Source organism: Hemiscyllium ocellatum, chromosome 22, assembly GCF_020745735.1.
Source record: "Hemiscyllium ocellatum isolate sHemOce1 chromosome 22, sHemOce1.pat.X.cur, whole genome shotgun sequence".
Classification (NCBI taxonomy): domain Eukaryota; kingdom Metazoa; phylum Chordata; class Chondrichthyes; order Orectolobiformes; family Hemiscylliidae; genus Hemiscyllium; species Hemiscyllium ocellatum.
In genome coordinates this window covers 16413045-16438909 of record NC_083422.1, presented here as the reverse complement: position 1 = coordinate 16438909, position 25865 = coordinate 16413045, and the positions used below count along the sequence as shown (strand labels likewise).

The window sequence follows — 25865 nt, the reverse complement described above, 5'->3', positions numbered from 1 at the left end:
CGCTCTCTCGCCCGCGCGCTCTCTCTCTTGCCCGTGCGCGCTCTCTCTCGCCCGGGCACACGCTCTCTCTCTCTCTCACCCGGGCGCGCGTGCTCTCTCGCCTGCACGATCTCTCTCTCACTGTCACTCCGCGTGCGCGCTCTCTCACTGTGCGCGCTCTCTCTCTCTCTCACTGTGTGCGCGCTCTCTCCCCGCGAGCTCGCGCTCTTTCTCCGCGCGCGCACGCTCTCCGCCCGCTCTTTCTCCGCATGCACTCGCTCTCTCGCACACGCATTTCCTCTCTCCGCGTGCGCGCTCTCCCTCTCGCATGCTTGATCTCTCGCTCTCCGTTGGTGCTCTGTCTCTCGCACACTCGCGCTCTCGCACGCTCGCTCTCGCACTCACTCTCTCGCGCGTGCACTCTTTCTCTTTCTCGGCGCGTGCTCTCGCTTTCTCCGCGTGCGCTCACCCTCTCTCTCCACGCACTCTCTGTCTCTCACTCTCTCTTGCGGTCTCTCGCTCGCTCTCTCCGCGTGCTCGCTCTCTCTCTCACTCACTCCGCGCGTTTACGCTCTCTCTCCGCGCGAGTGCGCTCTCTCTTTCTGCATGCGCGCGCTCTCTCTCTCTCCATGCGTGTTTACTCTCTTGCTCTTTCCGTGCACGTGCTCTCTTGCTTTTGCTCTCATTTGCGCGCGCGCTCTCTCTCTCTCCGCATGCTCTCTCTCTGTGCGCTCTCTCTTTATCTCCGCGCGCTGTCTTTCTCTTGTGCGCTCTCTCGCGCACTCTTGCTCGCTCTCTCCTCGCGCCCTCTCTCTCCTCGCGCCCTCTCTCTCCTCGCGCCCTCTCTCTCCTCGCGCCCTCTCTCTCCTCGCGCCCTCTCTCTCCTCGCGCCCTCTCTCTCCTCGCGCCCTCTCTCTCCTCGCGCCCTCTCTCTCCTCGCGCCCTCTCTCTCCTCGCGCCCTCTCTCTCCTCGCGCCCTCTCTCTCCTCGCGCCCTCTCTCTCCTCGCGCCCTCTCTCTCCTCGCGCCCTCTCTCTCCTCGCGCCCTCTCTCTCCTCGCGCCCTCTCTCTCCTCGCGCCCTCTCTCTCCTCGCGCCCTCTCTCTCCTCGCGCCCTCTCTCTCCTCGCGCCCTCTCTCTCCTCGCGCCCTCTCTCTCCTCGCGCCCTCTCTCTCCTCGCGCCCTCTCTCTCCTCGCGCCCTCTCTCTCCTCGCGCCCTCTCTCTCCTCGCGCCCTCTCTCTCCTCGCGCCCTCTCTCTCCTCGCGCCCTCTCTCTCCTCGCGCCCTCTCTCTCCTCGCGCCCTCTCTCTCCTCGCGCCCTCTCTCTCCTCGCGCCCGCTCTCTCCTCGCGCCCGCTCTCTCCTCGCGCCCGCTCTCTCTCTCTCTCCTGCTCTCTCTCTCTCTCCTGCTCTCTCTCCCTCTGTCGCGCTCTTGCGCTCTCTCACTCCTTTGCTCTCGTTTGCTCCCTCGCTCGCTCGCTCTCTCACTTGCTCTTTCTCTCGCCTGCTGTCTCTCGCTCTATTTCGTGCTCTCTTTCTCTCGCGCTCCTTCCCTGCGCTCTGTCTTGCTGCTTCTCTCGCTCCTTCACTCGCGCGCTGTCTTGCGCACTCTTTGCTCGCTCTTTCTCTCGCGCTCTCCCTCTCGCGCTCTCTTTCCTCTCACGCTCTTTCCTCTTGCGCTGTCTCTCCTCTCGCGCGTTCTCTCTCCTTGCGCGCTCTATCTCGCTCTCGCGCTTTCGCTTGCGCTCTCGCTCGCTCTCTCTCCCTCTGTCGCGCTCTTGCGCTCTCTCACTTCCTTGCTCTCTCTCGCTCGCTCTTTCTCTCGCCTGCTCTCTCTCGCTCTCTCTCGCACTCTCTCGCTCTATTTCGCGCTCTCTTTCTCTCGCGCATCCTCCCTGCGCTCCCTCCCGTGCACCCTCCCTGCGCTTCTCGCTCCTTCACTCGCGCGCTCTCTCGCGCACTCTCTTGCTCGCTCTTTCTCTTGCACTCTCTGCAATTCCTCGCGCTCTCTCTCCGCGCGCACTCTCTCTCTGTCCATGCGTGCTCTCTCGCTTTCACTCCGCGTGCACGATGTCTTTCGCGCTCTCTCGCTGTCGCTTGCTCTCTTGTCCGCTTGTTCCGTTACCCTCTCGCTAACACCGCGTGCGCGCTCTCTCTCTCCCCGCACACGCTCTCGCTCTCTCTCGCCCGCGTGCTTGCTATCTTGCCCGCGCGCACTCTCGCCCCCCGCTCGCTCTCTCGCCCGCGCGCTTGCTCTCACGCTCTATCTCGCTCTCTCTATCGCGCTCGGGGTCTTTATCGCTCTCGCGCTTTCACTTGCTTGCACTCGCGCAGGCTCGCGCTCTCTCTCGCTCACTCGCTCTTTCTCTTGCTCGCTCTTTCTCTTGCTCAATCTCGCGCTCCCTCTCGCGCTCTGTCGCGCACTCCCTCTCTGCGCTCCCTCATGCTGCTTCTCTCGCACTTGCTCCCTCTCGCGCTCTCTCTCATTGCTTCTCTCGCGCTTCCTCTCGCTGCTTCTCTCGCGCTTTCTCTCACGCTCTCTCTCTCTCTCGCGCTCCCTCTCTGCGCCTTCTCTCGCGCTTTCTCTCTCTCGCTCGATCTATTTCGCGCTCTCTTTCGCTTGCGCTCCCTCTCTGCGCTCCCCCTCTGCGCTCTGTCTCGCTGCTTCTCGCTCGCTCACTTTCTCCCTTTCTCTCCGCGTGCGCGATGTCTTTCGCGCTCTCTTGCTCTCGCTCGCTCACTTGCCAGCTCGCTCTCTTGCCCGCTCTCTAACACCGCGCGCGCGCTCTCTCCCCGGGCGCGCGCGCGCTCTCTCTCCCTCCCCGGGCGCGCGCGCGCTCTCTCTCCCTCCCCGGGCGCGCGCGCGCTCTCTCTCCCTCCCCGGGCGCGCGCGCGCTCTCTCTCCCTCCCCGGGCGCGCGCGCGCGTTCTCTCCCTCCCCGGGCGCGCGCGCGCGCTCTCTCCCTCCCCGGGCGCGCGCGCGCGCTCTCTCCCTCCCCGGGCGCGCGCGCGCGCTCTCTCCCTCCCCGGGCGCGCGCGCGCGCTCTCTCCCTCCCCGGGCGCGCGCGCGCGCTCTCTCCCTCCCCGGGCGCGCGCGCGCGCTCTCTCCCTCCCCGGGCGCGCTCGCGCGCTCTCTCCCTCCCCGGGCGCGCGCGCGCGCTCTCTCCCTCCCCGGGCGCGCGCGCGCGCTCTCTCCCTCCCCGGGCGCGCGCGCGCGCTCTCTCCCTCCCCGGGCGTTCACGCTCTCGCTTTCTCTCTCGATCTCTCTCCGCGGGCGCTCGCTCTCTCCCTCTATCTTGTGCACTCGCTCTCTAGCGCACGCATTCCCTCTCTCCGCGTGCGTGCTCGCTCTCTCACACGCTTGATGTTTCGCTCTCCACGGGCTCTGTGTCTCTCTCCGCTCTCGCTCTCTCTCCGCGCGCTCTCTTTCTCTCCGCGTGCTCTCTTTCTCTCCGCGTCTTCTCTCTCTATCTCTCTGCGCGCGCGCCCTCTCACACACTCGATCTATCCGCGCGCACGCTCTCTCTCTCCACGCGCTCTCGCTCTCTCGCTCTCGCTTGCACTTCCCGTCGGGCTCCCTCTCGCGCTGCCTCTCTTGCTCTCTCACTCGCTCTCTCCCGTGGTCTCTCGCGCTCTCTGTCTCTCTCTCGCACGCGCTCTCTCTCTCTCTCTCTCTCTCTTGCTCCTTCTCTGCGCTCTCTCTCCTCTCGCGCGCTCTCTCTCCACGCGCGCTCTCTCGCTAGCTCACTTTCTCCCTTTCTCTCCGCGTGCGCGATATCTTTCGCGCTCTCTTGCTCACTCACTTGCCTGCGTTCTCTCACCCCGCGCGCTCTCACTCTCTCGCCCGCGCGCTCTCACTCTCTCGCCCGCGCGCTCTCACTCTCTCGCCCGCGCGCTCTCACTCTCTCGCCCGCGCGCTCTCACTCTCTCGCCCGCGCGCTCTCACTCTCTCGCCCGCGCGCTCTCACTCTCTCGCCCGCGCGCTCTCACTCTCTCGCCCGCGCGCTCTCACTCTCTCGCCCGCGCGCTCTCACTCGATCTCTCTCCGCGCGCGCCCTCTCTCTCGCCTGCTCGCGTGCGCTCTCGCTCTCTCGCCCGCGCGCTCTCGCTCTCTCGCCCGCGCGCTCTCGCTCTCTCGCCCGCGCGCTCTCGCTCTCTCGCCCGGGCGCGCTCTCGCTCTCTCGCCCGGGCGCGCTCTCGCTCTCTCGCCCGGGCGCGCTCTCGCTCTCTCGCCCGGGCGCGCTCTCGCTCTCTCGCCCGGGCGCGCTCTCGCTCTCTCGCCCGGGCGCTCTCGCTCTCTCGCCCGGGCGCTCTCGCTCTCTCGCCCGGGCGCTCTCGCTCTCTCGCCCGGGCGCTCTCGCTCTCTCGCCCGCGCGCTCTCGCTCTCTCGCCCGCGCGCTCTCGCTCTCTCGCCCGCGCGCTCTCGCTCTCTCGCCCGCGCGCTCTCGCTCTCTCGCCCGCGCGCTCTCACTCGATCTCACTCCGCGCGCGCCCTCTCTCACTCCGCGCGCGCCCTCTCTCTCTCCGCGCGCGCCCTCTCTCTCGCCTGCTCGCGTGCGCTCTCGCTCTCTCGCCCACGTGCGCTCTCGCTCTCTCGCCCGCGCGCTCTCGCTCTCTCGCCCGCGCGCTCTCACTCGATCTCACTCCGCGCGCGCCCTCTCTCACTCCGCGCGCGCCCTCTCTCTCTCCGCGCGCGCCCTCTCTCTCGCCTGCTCGCGTGCGCTCTCGCTCTCTCGCCCGCGCGCTCTCGCTCTCTCGCCCGCGCGCTCTCGCTCTCTCGCCCGCGCGCTCTCGCTCTCTCGCCCGCGCGCTCTCGCTCTCTCGCCCGCGCGCTCTCGCTCTCTCGCCCGCGCGCTCTCGCTCTCTCGCCCGCGCGCTCTCGCTCTCTCGCCCGCGCGCTCTCGCTCACTCGCCCGCGCGCTCTCGCTCTCTCGCCCGCGCGCTCTCGCTCTCTCGCCCGCGCGCTCTCGCTCTCTCGCCCGCGCGCTCTCGCTCTCTCGCCCGCGCGCCCTCTCTCACTCCGCGCGCGCCCTCTCTCACTCCGCGCGCGCCCTCTCTCACTCCGCGCGCGCCCTCTCTCACTCCGCGCGCGCCCTCTCTCACTCCGCGCGCGCCCTCTCTCACTCCGCGCGCGCCCTCTCTCACTCCGCGCGCGCCCTCTCTCACTCCGCGCGCGCCCTCTCTCACTCCGCGCGCGCCCTCTCTCACTCCGCGCGCGCCCTCTCTCACTCCGCGCGCGCCCTCTCTCACTCCGCGCGCGCCCTCTCTCACTCCGCGCGCGCCCTCTCTCACTCCGCGCGCGCCCTCTCTCACTCCGCGCGCGCCCTCTGTCTCGCCTGCTCGCGCTCTCGCTCTCTCGCCCGGGCGCGCTCTCGCTCTCTCGCCCGGGCGCGCTCTCGCTCTCTCGCCCGGGCGCGCTCTCGCTCTCTCGCCCGGGCGCGCTCTCGCTCTCTCGCCCGGGCGCGCTCTCGCTCTCTCGCCCGGGCGCGCTCTCGCTCTCTCGCCCGCGCGCTCTCGCTCTCTCGCCCGCGCGCTCTCGCTCTCTCGCCCGCGCGCTCTCGCTCTCTCGCCCGCGCGCTCTCGCTCTCTCGCCCGCGCGCTCTCACTCGATCTCACTCCGCGCGCGCCCTCTCTCACTCCGCGCGCGCCCTCTCTCTCTCCGCGCGCGCCCTCTCTCTCGCCTGCTCGCGTGCGCTCTCGCTCTCTCGCCCCCGTGCGCTCTCGCTCTCTCGCCCGCGCGCTCTCGCTCTCTCGCCCGCGCGCTCTCACTCGATCTCACTCCGCGCGCGCCCTCTCTCACTCCGCGCGCGCCCTCTCTCTCTCCGCGCGCGCCCTCTCTCTCGCCTGCTCGCGTGCGCTCTCGCTCTCTCGCCCACGTGCGCTCTCGCTCTCTCGCCCGCGCGCTCTCGCTCTCTCGCCCGCGCGCTCTCGCTCTCTCGCCCGCGCGCTCTCGCTCTCTCGCCCGCGCGCTCTCGCTCTCTCGCCCGCGCGCTCTCGCTCTCTCGCCCGCGCGCTCTCGCTCTCTCGCCCGCGCGCTCTCGCTCTCTCGCCCGCGCGCTCTCGCTCTCTCGCCCGCGCGCCCTCTCTCACTCCGCGCGCGCCCTCTCTCACTCCGCGCGCGCCCTCTCTCACTCCGCGCGCGCCCTCTCTCACTCCGCGCGCGCCCTCTCTCACTCCGCGCGCGCCCTCTCTCACTCCGCGCGCGCCCTCTCTCACTCCGCGCGCGCCCTCTGTCTCGCCTGCTCGCGCTCTCGCTCTCTCGCCCGCGCGCGCTCTCGCTCTCTCGCCCGGGCGCGCTCTCGCTCTCTCGCCCGGGCGCGCTCTCGCTCTCTCGCCCGGGCGCGCTCTCGCTCTCTCGCCCGGGCGCGCTCTCGCTCTCTCGCCCGGGCGCGCTCTCGCTCTCTCGCCCGGGCGCGCTCTCGCTCTCTCGCCCGGGCGCGCTCTCGCTCTCTCGCCCGGGCGCGCTCTCGCTCTCTCGCCCGGGCGCGCTCTCGCTCTCTCGCCCGGGCGCGCTCTCGCTCTCTCGCCCGGGCGCGCTCTCACTCTCTCGCCCGGGCGCGCTCTCACTCGGCGTGCGCTCTCACTCTCACTCCGCATGCGCGCTCTTTCTCTCTCACTGTGCGCGCTCTCTCACTCCGCGCACTCTCACTCTCACTCTGCGTGCGCGCTCTCTCTCTCTCCGTGAGCTCGAGCTCTTTCTCCGCGCGTGCATGCGCTCTTTCTCCGTGCACACGCTCTGTCTGCCCGCGCTCTCTCTCCGCGTGCGTTCGCTCTCTCGTGCAAGCATTCCCTCTCTCCGCGTGCGCATTCTCCCTCTCGCACGCTTGATCTCTCGCTCTCCGCGGGCGCTCTGTCTCTCTCCACGCGCGCTCTCTCGCTCTCTCTGCGTGCTCGCTCTCTCACTCACTCAGCACGCTTACGCTCTCTCTCCCCGCGCGCGCGCTCTCTCTCTTTCTGCACGCTCGCTCACTCTCGCTCCATGCGTGCTTACTCGCTCACTCGCTTTCTTGTTCTCTCGCTCTTTCCGCGCGCGCGCTCTCTCTCTTTTTGCGCGCACTTTTTTCTTTACGCACACGAGCTCTGTCTCGCTCTCGCTCACTCATTTGTGTGCGCTATCTCTCGCTCTCACGCTCTCTCTCTCCACACACGCGCTCTCTCTCGCTCTCGCTTTCTCTCTCGATCTCTCTCTCTCTCTCTCTCTGTGGGCGCGCTCTCTCTCTCTCTCCACGGGCGCTCTGTCTCTCTCCGCCCACGTTCGCTCTCCGCCCACGCTCGCACTCTCGCTCTATCTCGCGCGCTCGCTCTCTAGCGCACACATTCCCTCTCTCCTCGTGCGCGCTCGCTCTCTCGCACGCTTGATCTCGCTCTCCGCGCCCTCTCTCGCCCTCTCTCTCTCTCCCTCTCTCGTCCCCTCTCTCTCCGCGTGCTCTCTTTCTCTCCGCGTGCTCTCTCTCAATCTCTGCGCGCGCACGCTCTCGCGCACTCGCTCTCTCCACGCGCACTCGCTCTCGCTCGCGTTTCCCCTCGGGCTCCCTCTTGCGCTGCCTCTCTCGTGCTCTCACTCGCTTTCTTGCGCGCGCGCGCTCTCTCTCGCTCTCTTGCACGCGCCGCTCTCTCTCTCCGCGCGCGCACTCTCACGCGCCCGCTCTCTCATGCGCTCTCTTACTGTGCTATCTCATGTGCTCGCTCTCTTGCGCACATTCCCTCGCTCTCGCGCTCCTTCTCTCGCGCTCCTTCTCTCGCGCTCCTTCTCTCGCGCTCCTTCTCTCGCGCTCCTTCTCTCGCGCTCCTTCTCTCGCGCTCCTTCTCTCGCGCTCCTTCTCTCGCGCTCCTTCTCTCGCGCTCCTTCTCTCGCGCTCCTTCTCTCGCGCACTCTTTTTCTCGCGCTCTCATTCGCTCTCCCTGTCTCGCGCGCTCCTTCTCTCTGCGCGCTCCTTCTCTCTCCTCACGCGCTCTCTCACACGCCCGCTCTCTCATGCGCTCTCTTACTGTGCTATCTCATGTGCTCGCTCTCTCGCACGCTTTCCCTCGCGCTCCTGCTCACACTCGCTCCTGCTCACACTCGCTCCTTCCCTCGCGCTCCTTCCCTCGCGCACGCTTTTTCTCGCGCTGTCATTCGCTCTCCCTGTCTCACGTGCTCCTTCTCTCTCTCGCGCGCTCCCTCTCTCTCACGCGCGACCTCTCTCGCCTGCTCTCTCTCGTGCGCTGTTGCACTCGCGCTCGCGCTCTCGCTCTCGCCTTGATATTTCACTGTCTGTCCGTCTGCATGCACACATGTAAGTCAATGGGGTGAAATTGTGTTTGCAGAATTATATTTGCAGATTTATTCTATTTTGCTCAAAAAATGCGCAGTCTGCAGGCAGTCAATGCAGGCGGGCAATCTATGAAATATTTTGTAAATTCTACTTTGAAAAACAACCAGTCAGACTCAAGATTGGGATACAGACAGGCTCTAACCTCACATCTTTAGCTCATTGTCTGAGTTGAGATATCACCTTTTCTTAAAATAAAACCTTAGCTTATCTCGAGAATGAGACTTATAAGAAGTTCTTGGATTTATATGTTCATGAACCAAAACCTGCAACCTATTCTAAAAGTTGAAAGATTTAATGACAATCTGAATTTGTTCAATATATACTTTCAGTTGCATGGTACTGTAATCTTCTGCTATAAATTCTGTCTTACAGTCCTGCTCCACAATTACCTGAAGAAGGAGCAGCGCTCTGAAAGCTAGTGTTTTCAAATAAACCAGTTGGACTATAACCTGGTGTTGTGTGATTTTTAACTTTGTCCACCCCAGTCCAACACTTGCATCACCACATCTGAGCACTCCAGAGCAATTCATTGCAGGAGAATACAGCGGGAAGTCAGAATTGACGTGATGTTTTATTTGAAAAGAATTCATTGCAATCTGGGATATCTTCAAGAGAGTGCAGAATGGAAAATAACTAGCAGTGTTACAAGTGATAAATGAGTAAAAAGGATAATTTACACAAAATCTGAAATAAACATAAAACATTATAAGTGGAAAGATGTGGCTATAATTGAATATTTAAAAATACATGTAGAGGATGCAGAAAAAATAATTCTAATGAAATAACATTTTTATTTTATTTTTAAAAACATGATCATAGGGTTCTAATGAGTTTTTTTAAATGTCCTTATCAGACCCTTCCACTGCCTTTATTAGCCAAGGCATAAAGTTTAAGAGGAGCAGGTAATGCTGAAACTGTATAACTGTTTTTTAGGCCACAGCTGGAGTATTGTGTGCAGTCCTGGAGACATTTTATAGGAGGAATATGATTACACTGGAGACAGAGCAGAGAAGATTTACCATGATGTTGCCTGGCTGGAGATGTTTTTTTAGTTGTGAATAGAAATTGGATAGATTGGAGTTATTTTGCTTTGGAGCAGAGCAGACTGAGGGAGACATGATTCAGATGTATAAAATTCTATACGGCACATTTAGGGTTAGACAAGAAGGAAATCTTTCCCTTGGTGGCAGGATCAGTGATCCGGAGCAAAGGTTTATGGGCAAAATAGATCAGAGGTAAAAAGGTTTCACTCAGACTGTAGTGGGAACATGGAACTGTCTGTCTTTAAGGGTATCTTTTTCAGTGTTTTCTGTTTCTCTAAATGAGCCTTTTGCCAACAGTTGATAACTTTGTCCTTCCATTTTGTGTGGCTATTGCTGTTCATACACTAACTATCCTGTTCTTGGTGCTGGAATTATTGTATTGAATAATTGGTAGAGCCTTGATTTGCCTTGACAAATGATTTTGCAAGGTTGTTGCAATTACCAGGGTACTGTGTCCATGGAAATGACTGAAATGGTTAAAAGGGTCTCCTGTTAATTTAAAATCTCATTTTTGAGTTAAACACTTTTAGTAAATAGTGCAAGCTCTTGAAGATTTTGGTTAAGCAAATTGAGAGCACTGGAAACATGAAACAAAAACCAAGTGTTGGAAACACTCAACATCTAGGTCACCTAATAGAGTCAATACTTCAAATAGATTAACTTTCTTTCGGAATTGGCTTATATGTTTTAAAGGTGAATTAAAACATTTAAACTGAAAATCTGAAGCACAAAAATGCAATTACAATCCTCTAACTGTTGCGCAGTGTCTGCTGGAAGTTTGAAGCTTACTAAGGTCTGTTTTTAGGGATTGATGTGGTTCCATGTATCTTCAAATGCATGATTGAATGCCTTGGCAACAATATGTGATATGTTGTCCAGTAAACCTTTGTTCTTGATGTTCCTGATAAGAATGCATTGACCTTAGTGAGTTCATGGGTTGTTTGTCTACCAGCCAACTGTGTTGTGATTCACAATATAAACAAACACATCACTCTCTGGAAGTGATAGTTCTCATGCATGTGAAAGTTATAACATACAAGAAATCTCCATTCAAACAAAGCACTTAGAGTTTAACCTTAACTGAATGTGGTTTCTGTGGTCTGTATTTATACTAATTTCATAGTGTTAGTGCAAATTAGATATACTTAATGTCATTAAGAAGTCCTTTTTAAGATCATTATATTTCTATTTGCTCCAGAGCTAATGCAGACCCTGGATTTAGATTGCAAGTGGTGCAAAAGAAAATTGTCTTATGTTCAAAATGTGGAATCAAGAGCAACTATGTCCAGGAAGCTTGAGCAACAACTGGTGTCACTGCAGCACGCACTGAAGTTGAGTGCTGCTTGACCAGCAAGCTTCAAGAGATGGTCATCCTGCAAGAGTATACAGGCATAGAGGGGAGCAGTAACTTCCAAACAGACAAGGACCAGCAAGTAGACAGTGCAGCAGTTTTCTGAATGTGTCCAGTTTTCCAATTGATATTGACTGATGAGTGCGATTCATGTGGGCAATGCAGTCCAACACCATTCCAATGCATCTCAGCGGCTCAGCTGTACAGGAAGACAGCTGTCTGATTTAATTTTATTCATTCATGATATTTTGATGACACTAACTGAGCCAGCATTTACTCTCCAAGCCTAATTGCACCTCAAAAGGTGGTGGTAACCTGCCTTCAGGAACTGCTGCAGTCTATTCTAGTAAGTACACCCATATACCATTAGGGTGTGGGGCTGCTGGGTGTTTGTTGCTGGAGCGAGATGGGTGGTTTCCAGGATTTTGCAGCTGCAATGTATTTCCAAGTCAGGATGATGAGTTGCTTGGAAAGGAACTTACATGTATTGGTATTCTCATTTAGAAGCCTTTGACATTCTAGATGATGGTAGTGAGTTTGAGAGGTGTTGACTAAGAAGCCTTTATGAATTTCTGCAGAACACACATTTGTCATTGAGCGGTGATGGTGGAGGGAGTGAATGTTTATGGTTATGGTGCCTGTCAAATGGGCTGCTTTCATTGTGTGGTGTCAAGCTTCTTGGTAGTTGGAGCTGCACTCAATCAGGCATGTGGGGATAATCCAACATACTCCTGACTTGTACCTTGTGGATAGTGGACAGACTTTGGGAAGTCAGGAAGTGAGTTACTTGCTGCAGGATTCTGTGCTGCTGACTTGCTCTTCTAGTATTAATATGGCTAGTTTGGTTTAATTTCTGGTCAGTGGTAACCCCCACGATGTTCGTGGGAGATCCAGTAATGGTAGTGTCATTGACCATCATGGGACAATATGATTCTCTCTTGTTGGAGATGACGCTTGTGTGGCGAGAAGGTCACTTGCCACCCTTCAGCTGAAACCTGGGTATTTTCTGGACCTTTCCGCATTTGGACGTAGACAGTTTCAGTATTTGAGTTGTGAATGTTGCTGACCATTGTATAATTATCAGCAATTATCTCTGTTGTAACCTTATGAAGAAGGGTAGGTCTTTGAAGAAACCGATGGTTGGTGTGGGACACTACCCTGAGGAACTCCTGTAAAATGGTCTTAAAGCTGAGATGACTGCCTTTGTTTAACCACAACCATCTTCCCTTTGATGTCAGCTGTGAGGTTTAATTCCAATCAGCTGAGACATTCTTCTGTCCATACCACCACACCCTCCAGTCACTTTGACCTCAGCTGTCCTCTGGAATTCAGCTCTTTTTATCCATGTTTGAACCAAGGTTGTAATGAGATCAGGAGCTATGTGGTCCAGGCAGACCTCAAGCTGAACATCAGTGAGCAAGTTATTGCTGAGCAAGTGCTGCTTGGCAGCATTGTCGATGACAACTTCCCTCACTTTACTGAAGATCAAGAGTAGACTGGGGCGTTAATTGGCCGGATTGGATTTGTTTTGCTTTTTGTGAACAGATGTGCATAGGCACTTTGGCACCTTGTCAGATGCCAGTGTTGTAATTGAACTTTAACAGCTTGGCTAGGAGTGCAGCTAGTTTTGTAGCAAATTTCTTCAGTACTATTGTCAGAATGCCGTCAGGGCCCATAGCCCTTGCAGTATCTCATGCCTTCAGCCATTTCTTGTTATAAAGTGAAGTGAATTGAATTAGCTGAGGACTGGCATTTATGTTGCTGTGGACCACTGGAGGAACTCAAAATAGATCATTCATTCATCACTTCTGGCTGAGGATAGATGTAGATGCATCAGGTTTGTCTTTTTGCACTGATTTGCTTAGCTCCCCATCATTGAGAATGGAGATGTTTGTGGAGCCTCATCCAGTGTGCTTACTTGTTTACCATCATTCATGACTGGATGCAGCTGCAGAACTTTAACCTGATCTGATAGTTGTGGTATTGTTTAACTTTGACTATCATTTATTGCTTCCGCTGGTTGGCATGTCAGTAGTCCTTATTTTATAGCTTCACAAGGTTTAGACCTTATTTTTGCTACGTCCGGTGCTGCTCTTGGCATGCCCTCCTGCAGTTGTCTGAATGAGAATTGATGCTCTTGCTTGAGTGTAATTGTAGGCTGCGAGATTTGCTGGGTCATAAGGTTGTAGATTGTATTCAATCGTGAAAATGGTCTGCAGTACCTCATGGCTGTCCGGTCTTAATTTTCTCCTGTTGGAAATCTATTTCTTGTAACATTGTGTTGTGTGGCACAAATACCATGTGAAGAAACAATACATTTCCAAAAGGACTGTGCTGTCGTCACACTTACCAATATTGGCATGGATAGATGCACCTGCGGCAGACAGATTGGTGAGGATGATATAAGTATGTTTTTCTCTGTCTCTGTCTCTGTCTCTCTCTCTCTTTCTCTCTCTGTCTGTCTGTCTCTGCCACAAATCTTTATGGGCTCTCTGGTCAACGTTGTGCGCTCCCTTAGCAATTCACTCCTGATTGTTTGCCACTGTCCTTGCACCTTTGCTGTGTCTTTCCTTCTGACGAAACAGGATATAACTGAGGGGGTGGTGATGGTGGTATCTGGGACATTATCAGTAAGTTGTGATTCATGAGTATGAATGTCAGGTTGCTGTCTAACTCATCTGTGAGACAGCTCTGCTAATTCTACCAGTAACCCCCCAAATTAGTGAGGAAGATTTACCGTGCCTAGAGAGCTGAGTTTGCCTTTTTCATTTCTGTTGCCATTGTTGATGGTGGATAATGTGTCCAGTTTAATAATTTTTTTTTAAAGACTTTATAGCAGTTGATGCAATTCTGGCTTGCTTGGCCGTTCCTGATGAAGGGCTTTTGCCCGAAATGATTTTCCTGCTGCTTGGATGCTGCCTGATCTGCTGTGCTTTTCCAGCACCACTCTAATCTAGACTCATTTCAGAGGTCAGTTAAGTGTCAACCACATTGTTGAGAGTCTAGAATCATGTAGCACATAGCTGGGATTTCTAACATTTAAACAGTGACATCATGGTCACAGTAAGATTTAATTCCAGGTTTCTCTTGAATTAAGTCACATTATCTGCCAGGATGGGACTCAAATCTATATTCTCAGGACATTAACTGCATCTCTGGATTGTTAGTCTAGTGACAATACCATTATGCGGTTGCCTAGAGAAAACATTTGAGATTTGGCGTTCAGGGTACAGATGTTTTATGTGGCTGCACTTGTGATTTCACGATGATATGTTTCCTCATTTGTGCCCGCCTGGGTACAGAGCAATCATAAGGCTTTCACTAGCTGCTGAGCAATTTTAGAAGGGAAGATTGAACAACCAAAGGTCATGGTCCATTTCATACCGCTGATACGGGTAGAAGGAAAGTTCAGGTTTTCCAGGCAAATTTTAAGAGTTGGGAAGGAGACAAAGAAAAATCTTTCTCCCCGAATGACCTTAATGCTTTAAGCACTGTTTTCTATTTTATGAAAAACTGCATTCACTTGCATTGATCAGTTGAAATGTGAATATTTGTTACTATTACTTCTAATTGCAATGTGAAAGTCAGAATTCTAAATGTCTTATGAGGGCCACAGTGAATTGAAACCAATGACAACATACAGCAATGTTTGTTATAATAATTTATTTTGATTTTCCTCCTAGCATTCCCATGGTTTGGGATGGATATTGGTGGAACGCTTGTCAAACTCGTGTATTTTGAGCCGAAGGATATCACTGCTGAAGAAGAGCAGGAGGAAGTGGAGAATCTGAAGAGCATTAGGAAGTACCTTACTTCTAACATAGCTTATGGAAAAACAGGGATTCGGGATGTGCACCTGGAGCTGAAGAACTTGACCATGTGTGGACGTAAAGGGAACTTGCATTTTATTCGCTTTCCAACACATTCTATGCCTAAATTCATCCAAATGGGTAGAGACAAAAATTTCTCTAGTTTGCATACCACTATGTGTGCAACAGGAGGTGGTGCCTACAAGTTTGAAGATGATTTCAGAATGGTATGTCATAGTTGTGCAACATAGTTCTTTTGAGTGCAGAAAAGTATTTGCTTCATGGATTAGTAAAAATACTTCTACTGTCTCTGTTACTATTATAAAAGATTTGAATGTTTTGAATTCATTCTTAGGCTGTAACCTATCATTCTAGTGTACCTTTCCACAGTGCTAATATTTGTTTTGTGCTTGGGTAATGAAAATATGCAATAGCCCAACCATATTGTAATCAATTTAGGGTACAAATTTAACTTTGTTTCCGTAGTTTTTTAAATCTAATCAGTTTTTCTGCAGAATTCCCATTTCCAAGTATCTGTCAGCATCCCAATACCTCCTCATTATTTTACTCCATTAGAGATTTGATCCTGTTTTGACTCCCCTACTGAATGCCTCATTCAAGTATTTGTTAATTCTATAGTTATTGCAGTGCACTGTGGGCTTGTTTCCTACATTTTCACCTTTAACCTTAAAATCATCAAAATCTCTGCAGCCTTTGTCTTACCTTGAAGTTGTGCTTGCTGACTTACTTAGGTTCCTGGTCAAACAATGGTCATGATCCTAAAGCACACTTACTGCCTTACAAATCCTTCCATGGCTTTGACTGTCCCTTTTTTTTGTAATCTCCCTCAGTCCCACACACCTCCAAGCTATCTGCCTCCTCATGCGGGCCAGATTTTAATCTTTGCATTCTGGTGACAATGCTTTTAGCCCCTTTGGCCTCAAGCTCTACAATTCCTTTTTATATATTTCTGTTACCTTACCTCACTTTCCTTATATGGTTCTGTGTTATTTTGTTTTTCTAATGATCCTGTGAGGAATCTTGGAAGATTTACTGACATGAAATATGGTATGTAAACGTACATTGTCATTTAGAAAATATGTTTCATCCCAGTTCTCACTTCTGTGTGCTGAATTGCATTTTGCATCAGTCCGCCCGCTGCTATTTACAGCTATTTACTGGGCTTTGCATTTTCCCTTAAAATTTGCCATGCCTTTAATTGAATATTATTAACAAACTTGTACATTGTTCTCCGAAAGATTTGGTGTAAGCCAATTGCATCCATAGAGAAAGAAAGAGGGCTAAGTTTGGATCCTAGCCACATTTTTACATATAACTTCTCAACTGAAGCCCATCATTATATAGTATCATCACTGCAGTAGGGGAATGAAATATTATCGTCAAAGCTACTTTGCAAAATCTTACAGTTTATTGCGCAGTTTTATTTTTAACTGCCTCCAATCTAGAACTTATTTATTTATTTCAGTTTTAAATGTTTGGAAACTGGCTATTACAGGGAAATAATTCACATTTGGATTGACACTTCTGTTTACTCTTTGCATCACCAAAGAAAGGTGTTGTTCTTTGTGGATTACTTTTCAAGTTAATGAGGATAAAATGCATTGGCCTATCGTGCGTCCTTTTGTATGGAATAATTCCTTTGTAAAATACAATTGTATAATGTAAATCTAAGTTAATATTTATTACAGTATTGAGCTTTCTACTGAACCAAATAACACTCAGGCAGGTACTTGTTAATCTACTATTTATTTGATTACTGCTGTTTTCCAGATGGCTGACCTACAGCTCCACAAACTGGATGAGTTGGACTGTTTAATCCAAGGCCTTCTTTACATTGATTCCGTTGGGTACAATGGTCAATCTGAGTGCTACTATTTTGAAAACCCCACTGACCCTGACCAGTGCCAGAAAAAACCGTACTGCTTAGATAACCCTTACCCAATGTTGCTGGTCAACATAGGTTCAGGGGTCAGCATCTTGGCTGTTTATTCCAAAGATAATTACAAAAGGGTAACGGGAACCAGGTAAGCTTAAACTTTCCATAATACTATTTGTGAATATAAAATAACAGATTTATGATTTTATGCATGGTGTATTTTGTGTTTCACTTAAATTGATATGGTTTCTGCCTAATCTGCTGTCAAGTTTTATGTTGGCTTCTTACGTTGGCAAGAAGCTGGCACTGGAGAGAATGGGAAAAGAGGAAATGATCAGGAGATGCATGAAGGGCAAAAACAGGGCTAACTCTTCCTTTTGATTCAATTCCTTTAATTTGGCTACTTTTCTCCACCTCTCTTTTTTTTTTGTCTGTGGGCAGTGAAAGAGGAAGAAAGAGATATGTCACAGCCAAGCTTGATTCGATCATTCCCAATTCTGCATACAAAGTTGATTGTGCAACAATCTTGATCGGTAGCTGATTCTAGACCAAAGCACTCAAGTCAGTCACAGTACTCTTACTGTTAACTTGCAAATCGCCATTGAACAACAATAAACACTTGAGAAATTTTGGATCATTATTTTCTGCAGAAAATCAGGAAGTTCAAGTTCAGCTCTTACTATTGTGATTCATGTCCGCAGAATAGTACTTAGAGATGTACAGCATGGAAACGGACCCTTCGGTCCAACCCGTCCATGCCGACCAGATATCCCAACCCAATCTAGTCCCACCTGCCAGCACCCGGCCCATATCCCTCCAAACCTTTTCTATTCATATACCCATCCAGATGCCTTTTAAATGTTGCAATTGTACCAGCCTCCACCACATCCTCTGGCAGCTCATTCTATACACGTACCACCCTCTGTGTGAAAAAGTTGCCCTTTAGGTCTCTTTTATATCTTCCCCCTCTCACCCTAAACCTATGCTCTCTAGTTCTGGACTCCCCCACCCCAGGGAAAAGACTTTGTCTATTTATCCTATCCATGCCTGTCATAATTTGGTAAACCTCTATAAGGTCACCCCTCAGCCTCCGACGCTCCAAGGAAAACAGCCCCAGCCTGTTCAGCCTCTCCCTGTAGCTCAGATCCTCCAACCCTGGCAACATCCTTGTAAATCTTTTCTGAACCATTTCAAGTTTCACAACATCTTTCTGACAGGAAGGAGACCAGAATTGCACGCAATATTCCAACAGTGGCCTAACCAATGTCCTGTACAGCTGCAATATGACCTCCCAACTCCTGTAAAGCATACCAAACGCCGCCTTCGCTATCCTATCTACCTGCGACTCCACTTTCAAAGAACTATGAACCTGCACTCCAAGGTCTCTTTGTTCAGCAACATTCCCTAGGACCTTCCCATTAAGTGTATAAGTCCTGCTAAGATTTGCTTTCCCAAAATGCAGCACCTCGCATTTATCTGAATCAAACTCCATCTGCCACTTCTCAGCCCATTGGCCCATCTGGTCCAGATCCTGTTGTAATCTGAGGTAACCCTCTTCGCCGTCCACTACACCTCCAATTTTGGTATCATCTGCAAACTTACTAACTGTACCTCTTATGCTCGCAACCAAACCATTTATGTAAATGACAAAAGGTAGAGGGCCCAGCATCGATCCTTGTGACACTCCACTGGTCACAGGCCTCCAGTCTGAAAAACAACCCTCCACCACCACCCTCTGTCTTCTACCTTTGAGCCAGTTCTGTATCCAAATGGCTAGTTCTCATTTTATTCCATCAGGTCTCACCTTGCTAACCAGTCTCCCATGGGGAACCTTGTCGAACGCCTTACTGAAGTCCATATAGATCACATCTACTGCTCTGCCCTCATCAGTCGTCTTTGTTACTTTTTCAAAAACTCAATCAAGTTTGTGAGACATGATTTCCCACGCACAAAGCCATGTTGACTATCCCTAATCAGTCCTTGCCTTTCCAAATACATGTACATCCTGTCCCTCAGAATTCCCTCCAACAACTTGTCCACCACTGAGGTCAGGCTCACCTGTTCTATAGTTCCCAGGCTTATCTTTATCGCCCTTCTTAAACAGTGGCACCACATTTGCCAACCTCCAGTCTTCCAGCACCTCGCTTGTGACTATTGATGATACAAATATCTCAGCAAGAGGCCCAGCAATCACTTCTCTAGCTTCCCACAGAGTTCTCGGGCACACCTGATCAGGTCCTGGGGATTTATCCACCTTTATGCATTTCAAGACATCCAGCACTTCCTCCTCTGTAATCTGGACATTTTGCAAAATGTCACCATCTATTTCCCTACAGTCTATATCTTCCATATCCTTTTCCACAGTAAATACTGATGCAAAATATTCATTTAGTATCTTCCCCCATTTTCTGTGGCTCCACACACAGGCTGCCTTGCTGATCTTTGAGGGGCCCTATTCTCTCCCTAGTTACCCTTTTATCCTTAATGTATTTGTAAAAACCCTTTGGATTCTCCTTAATTCCATTTGCCAAATTTATCTCATGTCCCTGTTTTGCCCTCCTGATTTCCCTCTTAAGTATACTCCTACTTTCTTTATACTCTTCAAAGGATTCGCTCGATCCATCCTGTCTATACCTGACATATGCTTCCTTCTTTTTCTTAACCAAACCCACAATTTCTTTAGTCATGCAGCATTCCCTGTACCTACCAGCCTTTCCTTTCACCCTAACAGGAATATACTTTCTCTGGATTCTTGTTATCTCATTTCTGAAGGCTTCCCATTTTCCAGCCGTTCTTTTACCTGCGAACATCTGCCTCGAATCAGCATTCGAAAGTTCTTGCGTAATACCGTCAAAATTGGCCTTTCTCCAATTTAGAACTTCAACTTTTAGATCTGGTTTATCCTTTTCCATCACTATTTTAAAACAAATAGAATAATGGCCGCTGGCCCCAAAGTCCTCCCCCACTGACACTTCAGTCACCTGCCCTGCCTTATTTCCCAAGAGTAGGTCAAGTTTTGCACCTTCTCTAGTAGGTACATCCACATACTGACTCAGAAAATTGTCTTGTACACATTTCAGAAATTTCTCTCCGTCTAAACCTTTAACACTATGGCAGTCCCAGTCGATGTTTGGAAAGTTAAAATCCCCTACCATAACTACCCTATTATTCTTACAGACAGCTGAGATCTCCTTACAAGTTTGTTTCTCAATTTCCCTCTGATTATTGGGGGGTTTATAATACAATCCCAATAAAGTGATCATCCTTTTCTTATTTCTCAGTTCCACCCAAATAACTTCCCTGGATGTATTTCCGGGAATATCCTCCCTGAGCATAACTGTAATGCTATCACTTATCAAAAATGCCACTCCCTCTCCTCTCCTTCCTTTCTATCCTTCCTGTAGCATATGTATCCTGGAACCTTAAGCTGCCAGTCCTGCCTTCCCTGAGCCATGTTTTGTAATTGCTATGATATCCCAGTCCCATGTTCCTAACTATGCCCTGAGTTCATCTGCCTTCCCTGTTCGGCCCCTTGCATTGAAGTAAATGCAGTTTAATTTATTAGTCCTACCTTGCCCCTGCCTGCCCTGACTGTTTGACTCACTTCTGTTCTCAGCTGTACCCATCTCAGATCGATCTCTTTCCTCACTACCTCCCTGGGTCCCACCCCCCCACCTTGCTAGTTTAAATCCTTCTAAGCAGTTCTAGCAAATTTCCCTGCCAGTATATTAGTCCCCTTCCAATTTAGGTGCAATCCGTCCTCCTTGTACAGGTCATTTCTACCCTCCAATGGTCCAAAAATATGAATCCTTCTCCCATACACCAGCTCCTCAGCCATGCATTCATCTGCTCTATCCTCCTATTCCTGCCCTCACTAGCTCGTAGCACTGAGATCTCCTTTTTAAATTTTTGCCTAACACTCTGTAATCTCCCTTCAGAATCTCAACCTTTTCCCTTTCAATGTCATTGGTTCCAATGTGGACAATGACCTCCTGCTGGCCCCTCTTCCCCCGTGAGAACATTTTGCACCCGCTTTGAGACATCCTTGATCCTGGCACCAGGGAAACAACACACCATTCTGCTTTTTCTCTGCTGGCCACAGAAATGTCTGTCTGTACTTCTGACTACAGAGTCACCTAACACAGTTGATCTCTTGGAAGCCAACGTACCCCTCGTTGCGTTCGAGCCAGTCTCAATACCAGAAACTTGGCTGTTCGTGCTACATTCCCCTGAGAATCCATCACCCCCTACATTTTCCAGTAGAGCATTCCAGTTTGAAATGGGTATATCCTCAAGACTCCTACGAGCTGCCTATCTCTCTCACCCTCCCTGGAGTTAACCCATCTATGTGACTGTATCTGAGGCTCCCTTTCCCCCCCCCCCCCGCCCCCCAACCTCCTATAACTGCCATCCATCATATGCTGTTGCAAATTCCTAATCGCTTCTATCTGTCTCTCCAACCGATCCAACAGCATTTATGGCAGATATAATCCGCAGTAACCCTTCTTTAAACTCCCACATCTGACAAGAAGTACATCTCACTGCAAAGGCCATTTTTGCTCCTTCACAATCTACAGACCCAGAAAATAACAGTCTTATTCCTCTACAAACACTACCCCAGGTTAAATTAATAGCTATGGCTTATATTTTAAATTTAATCAAGAGACTTACCTCCAAAAACACATAATCAAGAAAGAATCCACTATACTCACTACTGCAGCCTTTCTCTTGGACAGACTTAAAACAACAATTAACTTATCTGATTCTGTGCTGTGAACTTCGCCCAAGAGTTCCTCCAAGATTAATGTGAATTTCACTGTTTGTTAATTTTCCCAGATGCACTCCGATGTCCAGCGATACACGAATTCAAACAGCAAAGGCGGTAACTGTGCAGGTTCCTCTCTCTCTCTCTCTCTCTCTCTCTCTCTCCTCACCAAGTGCTTCCTTTGTCTGCTCTTCTCCTTTTTAAACTGCTGTTGTTTTGAATTTTTTTTCCAAAGTTCCAAAACAATGCAACAGCATATAAAACAGTAATTGCTGCTCCTGGAATTCGAGGAAATCACCTCCAACAGCTAAAATACCTCAAAAAAAAAAGGAGCAGCTCAGTGCAGTTGTAGCAGCAGAGCCAGGGACTTCTGGTTGCAGGGAGAATGGGTGTTTATTGTGGGACTCAGTGTCGGTAAAGTGAGCCTAGTGGCAAAGTGATGATGCTTAAAGAGGGACACTTCCTAAATTGATGGGTCTGCACAGGCACAGCGAGGTGGTGGAGGAGGAGTGCAGGATAAATGTCGCTGGTAAGCCGACTCATGATGGAGGTGGTGGAGTGAAGATAGATTCTCTTTCTGTTATATCTTTTTACTCTCTTTATTCTTAAACTATTCAAAATGGTGGCAAATTGTGGCAACAGATGAAGCTTTTCGCTGTTTTACTGTTATTCACTAAAATGCAAGTTACTATCATTCACTTCAATATAAATGAGGCATGGCAAATTAGCAAGAGGACACTTGCATTCAATTCCCAAATGAGATCAACACAAGGTTCAGCATTTTGTTCAAACTCAAATGAATTGTCATCTTATTTGTTAATTAAAATTAAAATTCTACATTACATTATTTTATTTAAATTACTTAATTCAGATTACCAGGTATTTTTGTTTTCCAAACAAAAGGCAACTTTGAATTTCAGCAAGTAGGCTTGAGATGATTTAAAGAAAGTGAGAAGAGAATGTCATTATTTTGCATTAATCATTTCACATATTGATATCTATAGTTCAAGAAGTCTAACAAAAAAGAATCAATTTTGCTGTTCTGAACAACAAATATTAAAAATGTTAAGCATGTAAATTTATGAATCATTTGGTCAATAAAAATCACCTAGAGAGCAAGTATTTCTTCAAATGCTGTTATTTCAACTTATAATGGCACTGTAGTTATGTTTCTAGTGGCTCCAGTTAATGATTTTACATCTAACAATATAAAATATGGTTAGAATAAAATTTGAGATGGTCAGTTTATAATTTTGAAGAAAGCACTTAGTCTTAAAAATCAGCTGGTGAATGTTGGAAATGCCTTGAGGTTCCTGACTGGACTGATCTGCCCTTGTGCACTCAAATTGAACCTTAAGTATCCCAGCTTTGAATGAAGCAAGTTCACCAAGTAGCTGTTTGATAGTTCATATCACAGTAGTGCCCTACAACTTATATGCTGCACAAGTTGTAATGTGTGGTCAGTTCTGAAAGACGTCCAAAGGAGAAAGTAAAGTTTCCTCTTTCTCTTCTACCTGATATTTTAATATATTAGCTAAGGCAGATTTCCTCAGGGCAGCTCTTTGTTCTTTAGAAAAGGGAGATAAAGGCTTCATATTTCAGCTTTTACTATTAATTTCTTTGACACAAAATTTCAGAGTATCTTTGTTTCAAGTGAACATTTAAGCATGTGACAAGCCGCAATCCTGCTTAAGCAGCAGTCATTGCATTTGTATACTGAAGCTCAATTTGTGAACATTGTGGCTTAACTTCAATTTCAGGTATCTCATCGAAAACCTGTAAAGCCAGCATCTGTCATGTTCATTATGTGAAAGGAAAAAATGTTTCCTTTAAACTTGCATTGGGAACCTTTTGCAACTTCTTTCCCCGTGACATCTGGTTAAGTATCGTACCTAGAAGCTTTAGCGAAATTGGAGTCACTGGGGAAAGCACACTCTGCTGGTTTAGAGTCATAACTGGCACAAAAATAGTTTTGGTGGTTGGAGATCAGACTTCTTCACTTTAGGGCGTCTCTGCAGGTGTTCCTTAGAGTGTTTTTCTAATTAACCTTTTCAGAGATATTATTACACACCTCTGGAGCAGATTGAAATTGAATCCAGATCTCTTTGCTCAGAAGGAGGGATATTATCACTGTGCCACAAGAGCCCTGTGAATTTCTAGTTTCTTGTGCGATGAATGAGATATTTTCTGATCAACTTGTTCTGATATGTTATCACACAGCTCTGGAACAGGTGGGATTTCAACCCAGGGCCAGAGATAGGGACACTATTGTTGCACCCCAAAAGCCCTGATTCCTTAGGGTAGGTTCCTAGGCACAGTTGTCTTCAGCTGCTTCATTAATGATCATCCCTCCATCATGAAGTGAGATGTTTGCTGACAACTGAACAATATTCAACACCAGTCGTACTCCTCAGATTTTGAAGCAGTTGATGTGAAATGTAGCAAAACCCGGACAACATCCAGATTTGGGCAGATGAGTGGCAAGAAACATTTGAACCACAGAAATACCAGGCGCTGGCTACCTCCAACAAGAGTGAATGTTGCCAATTACCCTTTGATATTTATCATCAAAGAATACTCCACTGTCAATATTCTGGGCGTTACCATTGACCAGAGGTTACTATTGGCTACAAGAGCAGATCACTGACTAGGAATCTTGCAGTAACTTTGCATCTAACTCACCAAAGTCTGTCTATCTTCTACAAGTCAGGAGTGTGATGGAATACACCCCACTTGGATGAGTGAACTCCAGCAACACTCAAAAAAGCATGACACCATTCAGGGCAAAGCAGTCTGCTTGGTATTTACAGTCATTTGTTCCTTCTCTCTATAACTTACAAAAAAATGCACTTGTGGTACTTCATTCCAAATTCTCAACTATTGAAAGCAGAGCTTTGATTTAGCCTATGCTATTCTTTACTCATTTTCACAATTTGCTATGATTATATCCTTTACTCCAACAAAACAAAACCCTAATTTGTCTTTACTGTCTTGTATTTCCTTGTACTAAGCAGCATTTTAATAAATCTGCCTTGTACCACCCTCTGACTCAAGCCTCCTTATTCCATCCTAATGTGTAGAGCTCAATACTGTATGTTACATTCTAACCAGGGGTGTCTTATTAATGTTCCATATTGATTTATCATTACCTCTTGCTTTGGTATGACAAACCCAGAATATACTGCCTTCATACTATGAACCAATTCCTGATGTACCAGTGCTCTTCAAAAGCAACGTTTTGCAAAAATATATCACCTCCAGGAGTTGAGGTTAACTAGCAAAGACAAATTATTGAAGTCGCAGTTGTTTACATCCATGTGTGTGGTCAGTAGAATACCCACCAGTTCATTTATTGCCTGAACCACTGAGATCAGAGAATTATGCCTTGTGAAGTCTGGTGCTCAGTTTTGACTTGACTTGAACCATTGACCTCAGTCATGGTGCAATTACGTATTTTGAATTGTGAATCAACATTCCTCCTGTTGGTTGCTGCATGTTAATTACTTAAATTGGTTCATGAGTCTCATCAAGGCAAAGAAGGTCTCCTGATACTTGACTAGCCTTTAAATAATTGGTGGAAGACTTTCTTGAAACATTGCTGTCCTAAGAATAAATATTTACGAGGGAGTGCCTTGTCATGCCATCTAGTGGACAAGATAGACATTACCAAAGCTGTTTGCCAATCAGAAGGGTTTGAAAAGGCCATGTGCACATCTATGTCAAGTGCATGCAGCAATGGGAGACCACTTTCATAACTGGACTCTTATTCCATTAAAATACAGATCATCTTTTTCAGACCATTGAGTGCACCATTCACTCCTTTTGTATTAAGTAGTTTTCAAATTAACAGTCTCTTCCTTGCGTTCTTGAAAATTAACTATGATAAAATAACAAATCGGTTCACTACCATTGTCCAAAATGTGCAAAGCCTCATTCACGATATATCGATTTTAGGCATGCATCGTTAAATATTTAGTTGGGTCAGCCACGATAACAAAGGGAAGTTATGTCACATTGATGGTGTCTACTGTAAAGGTCATCTTGTTTTGTTTTGTTCTTTAATTTTGGATTGTGGAACAAAGTAGGAAAAGGATACTGCTTTAAACCAAGGACTATTAAAGGATATTATAGTCTTAAGACTAAAGTCATTGAGTGGTAAAGACACTGACACCTTGTTCAGACAGTCACTGCACACTGTTTGGCCCAATGGTGTGTGTTTCAGACCATTTTGCCCAGAGAGACACAATTTTTAAAAAAACTGCAGACTGCTGGAAATCTGAAGTAAAAGCAGTGCTAGAGGAACTCGAAAGGTCTAGCAGTGTCTGTAGAGAGAGACACAGTTAACGTTTCAAGTCCAGTGAATCTTTATCAGAACATCTGATTTTGAAATGTTAACTCAGTTTCTCTCTCTACAGATGCTGCCAGACCACCTGAGTTTCTCCAACACTTCATTATTGTTCAGAGAATCTATTACAGCAATAAGGAGGGGTGACATTGAAAGGCTCCCCAAAGAGCCCATATTGTTAGACCTTGAAAATCAAACGGTATAAGCATGTTACTGAATGTATACTGTAGACCTTCTAACCTCCTGAAAGAAATAGAAGTGCAGATATATATAGGCAAGCTTCAGAGCAGTGTAAAGGCTGTACAGATGGGAGATTTCAACTTTCCAACATTAACTGGGCTGATCAAAATGGTGAAAGGGTTAGA

At 49.2% G+C, this 25865-nt stretch overlaps 1 protein-coding gene across 3 annotated transcripts in view; it reads left to right on the top strand.

Moving 5' to 3' along the window:
- Positions 1-25865, top strand: part of LOC132826222 (pantothenate kinase 1) — a 102156-nt gene that overhangs the window by 47732 nt on the left and 28559 nt on the right. For all 3 annotated transcript variants that reach the window (XM_060841899.1, XM_060841898.1, XM_060841900.1), the window contains 2 exons: positions 14368-14720; positions 16285-16538. In XM_060841899.1, coding sequence (XP_060697882.1) covers positions 14368-14720; positions 16285-16538 — 607 coding nt within the window. The remainder of the gene's footprint in view (positions 1-14367; positions 14721-16284; positions 16539-25865) is intronic.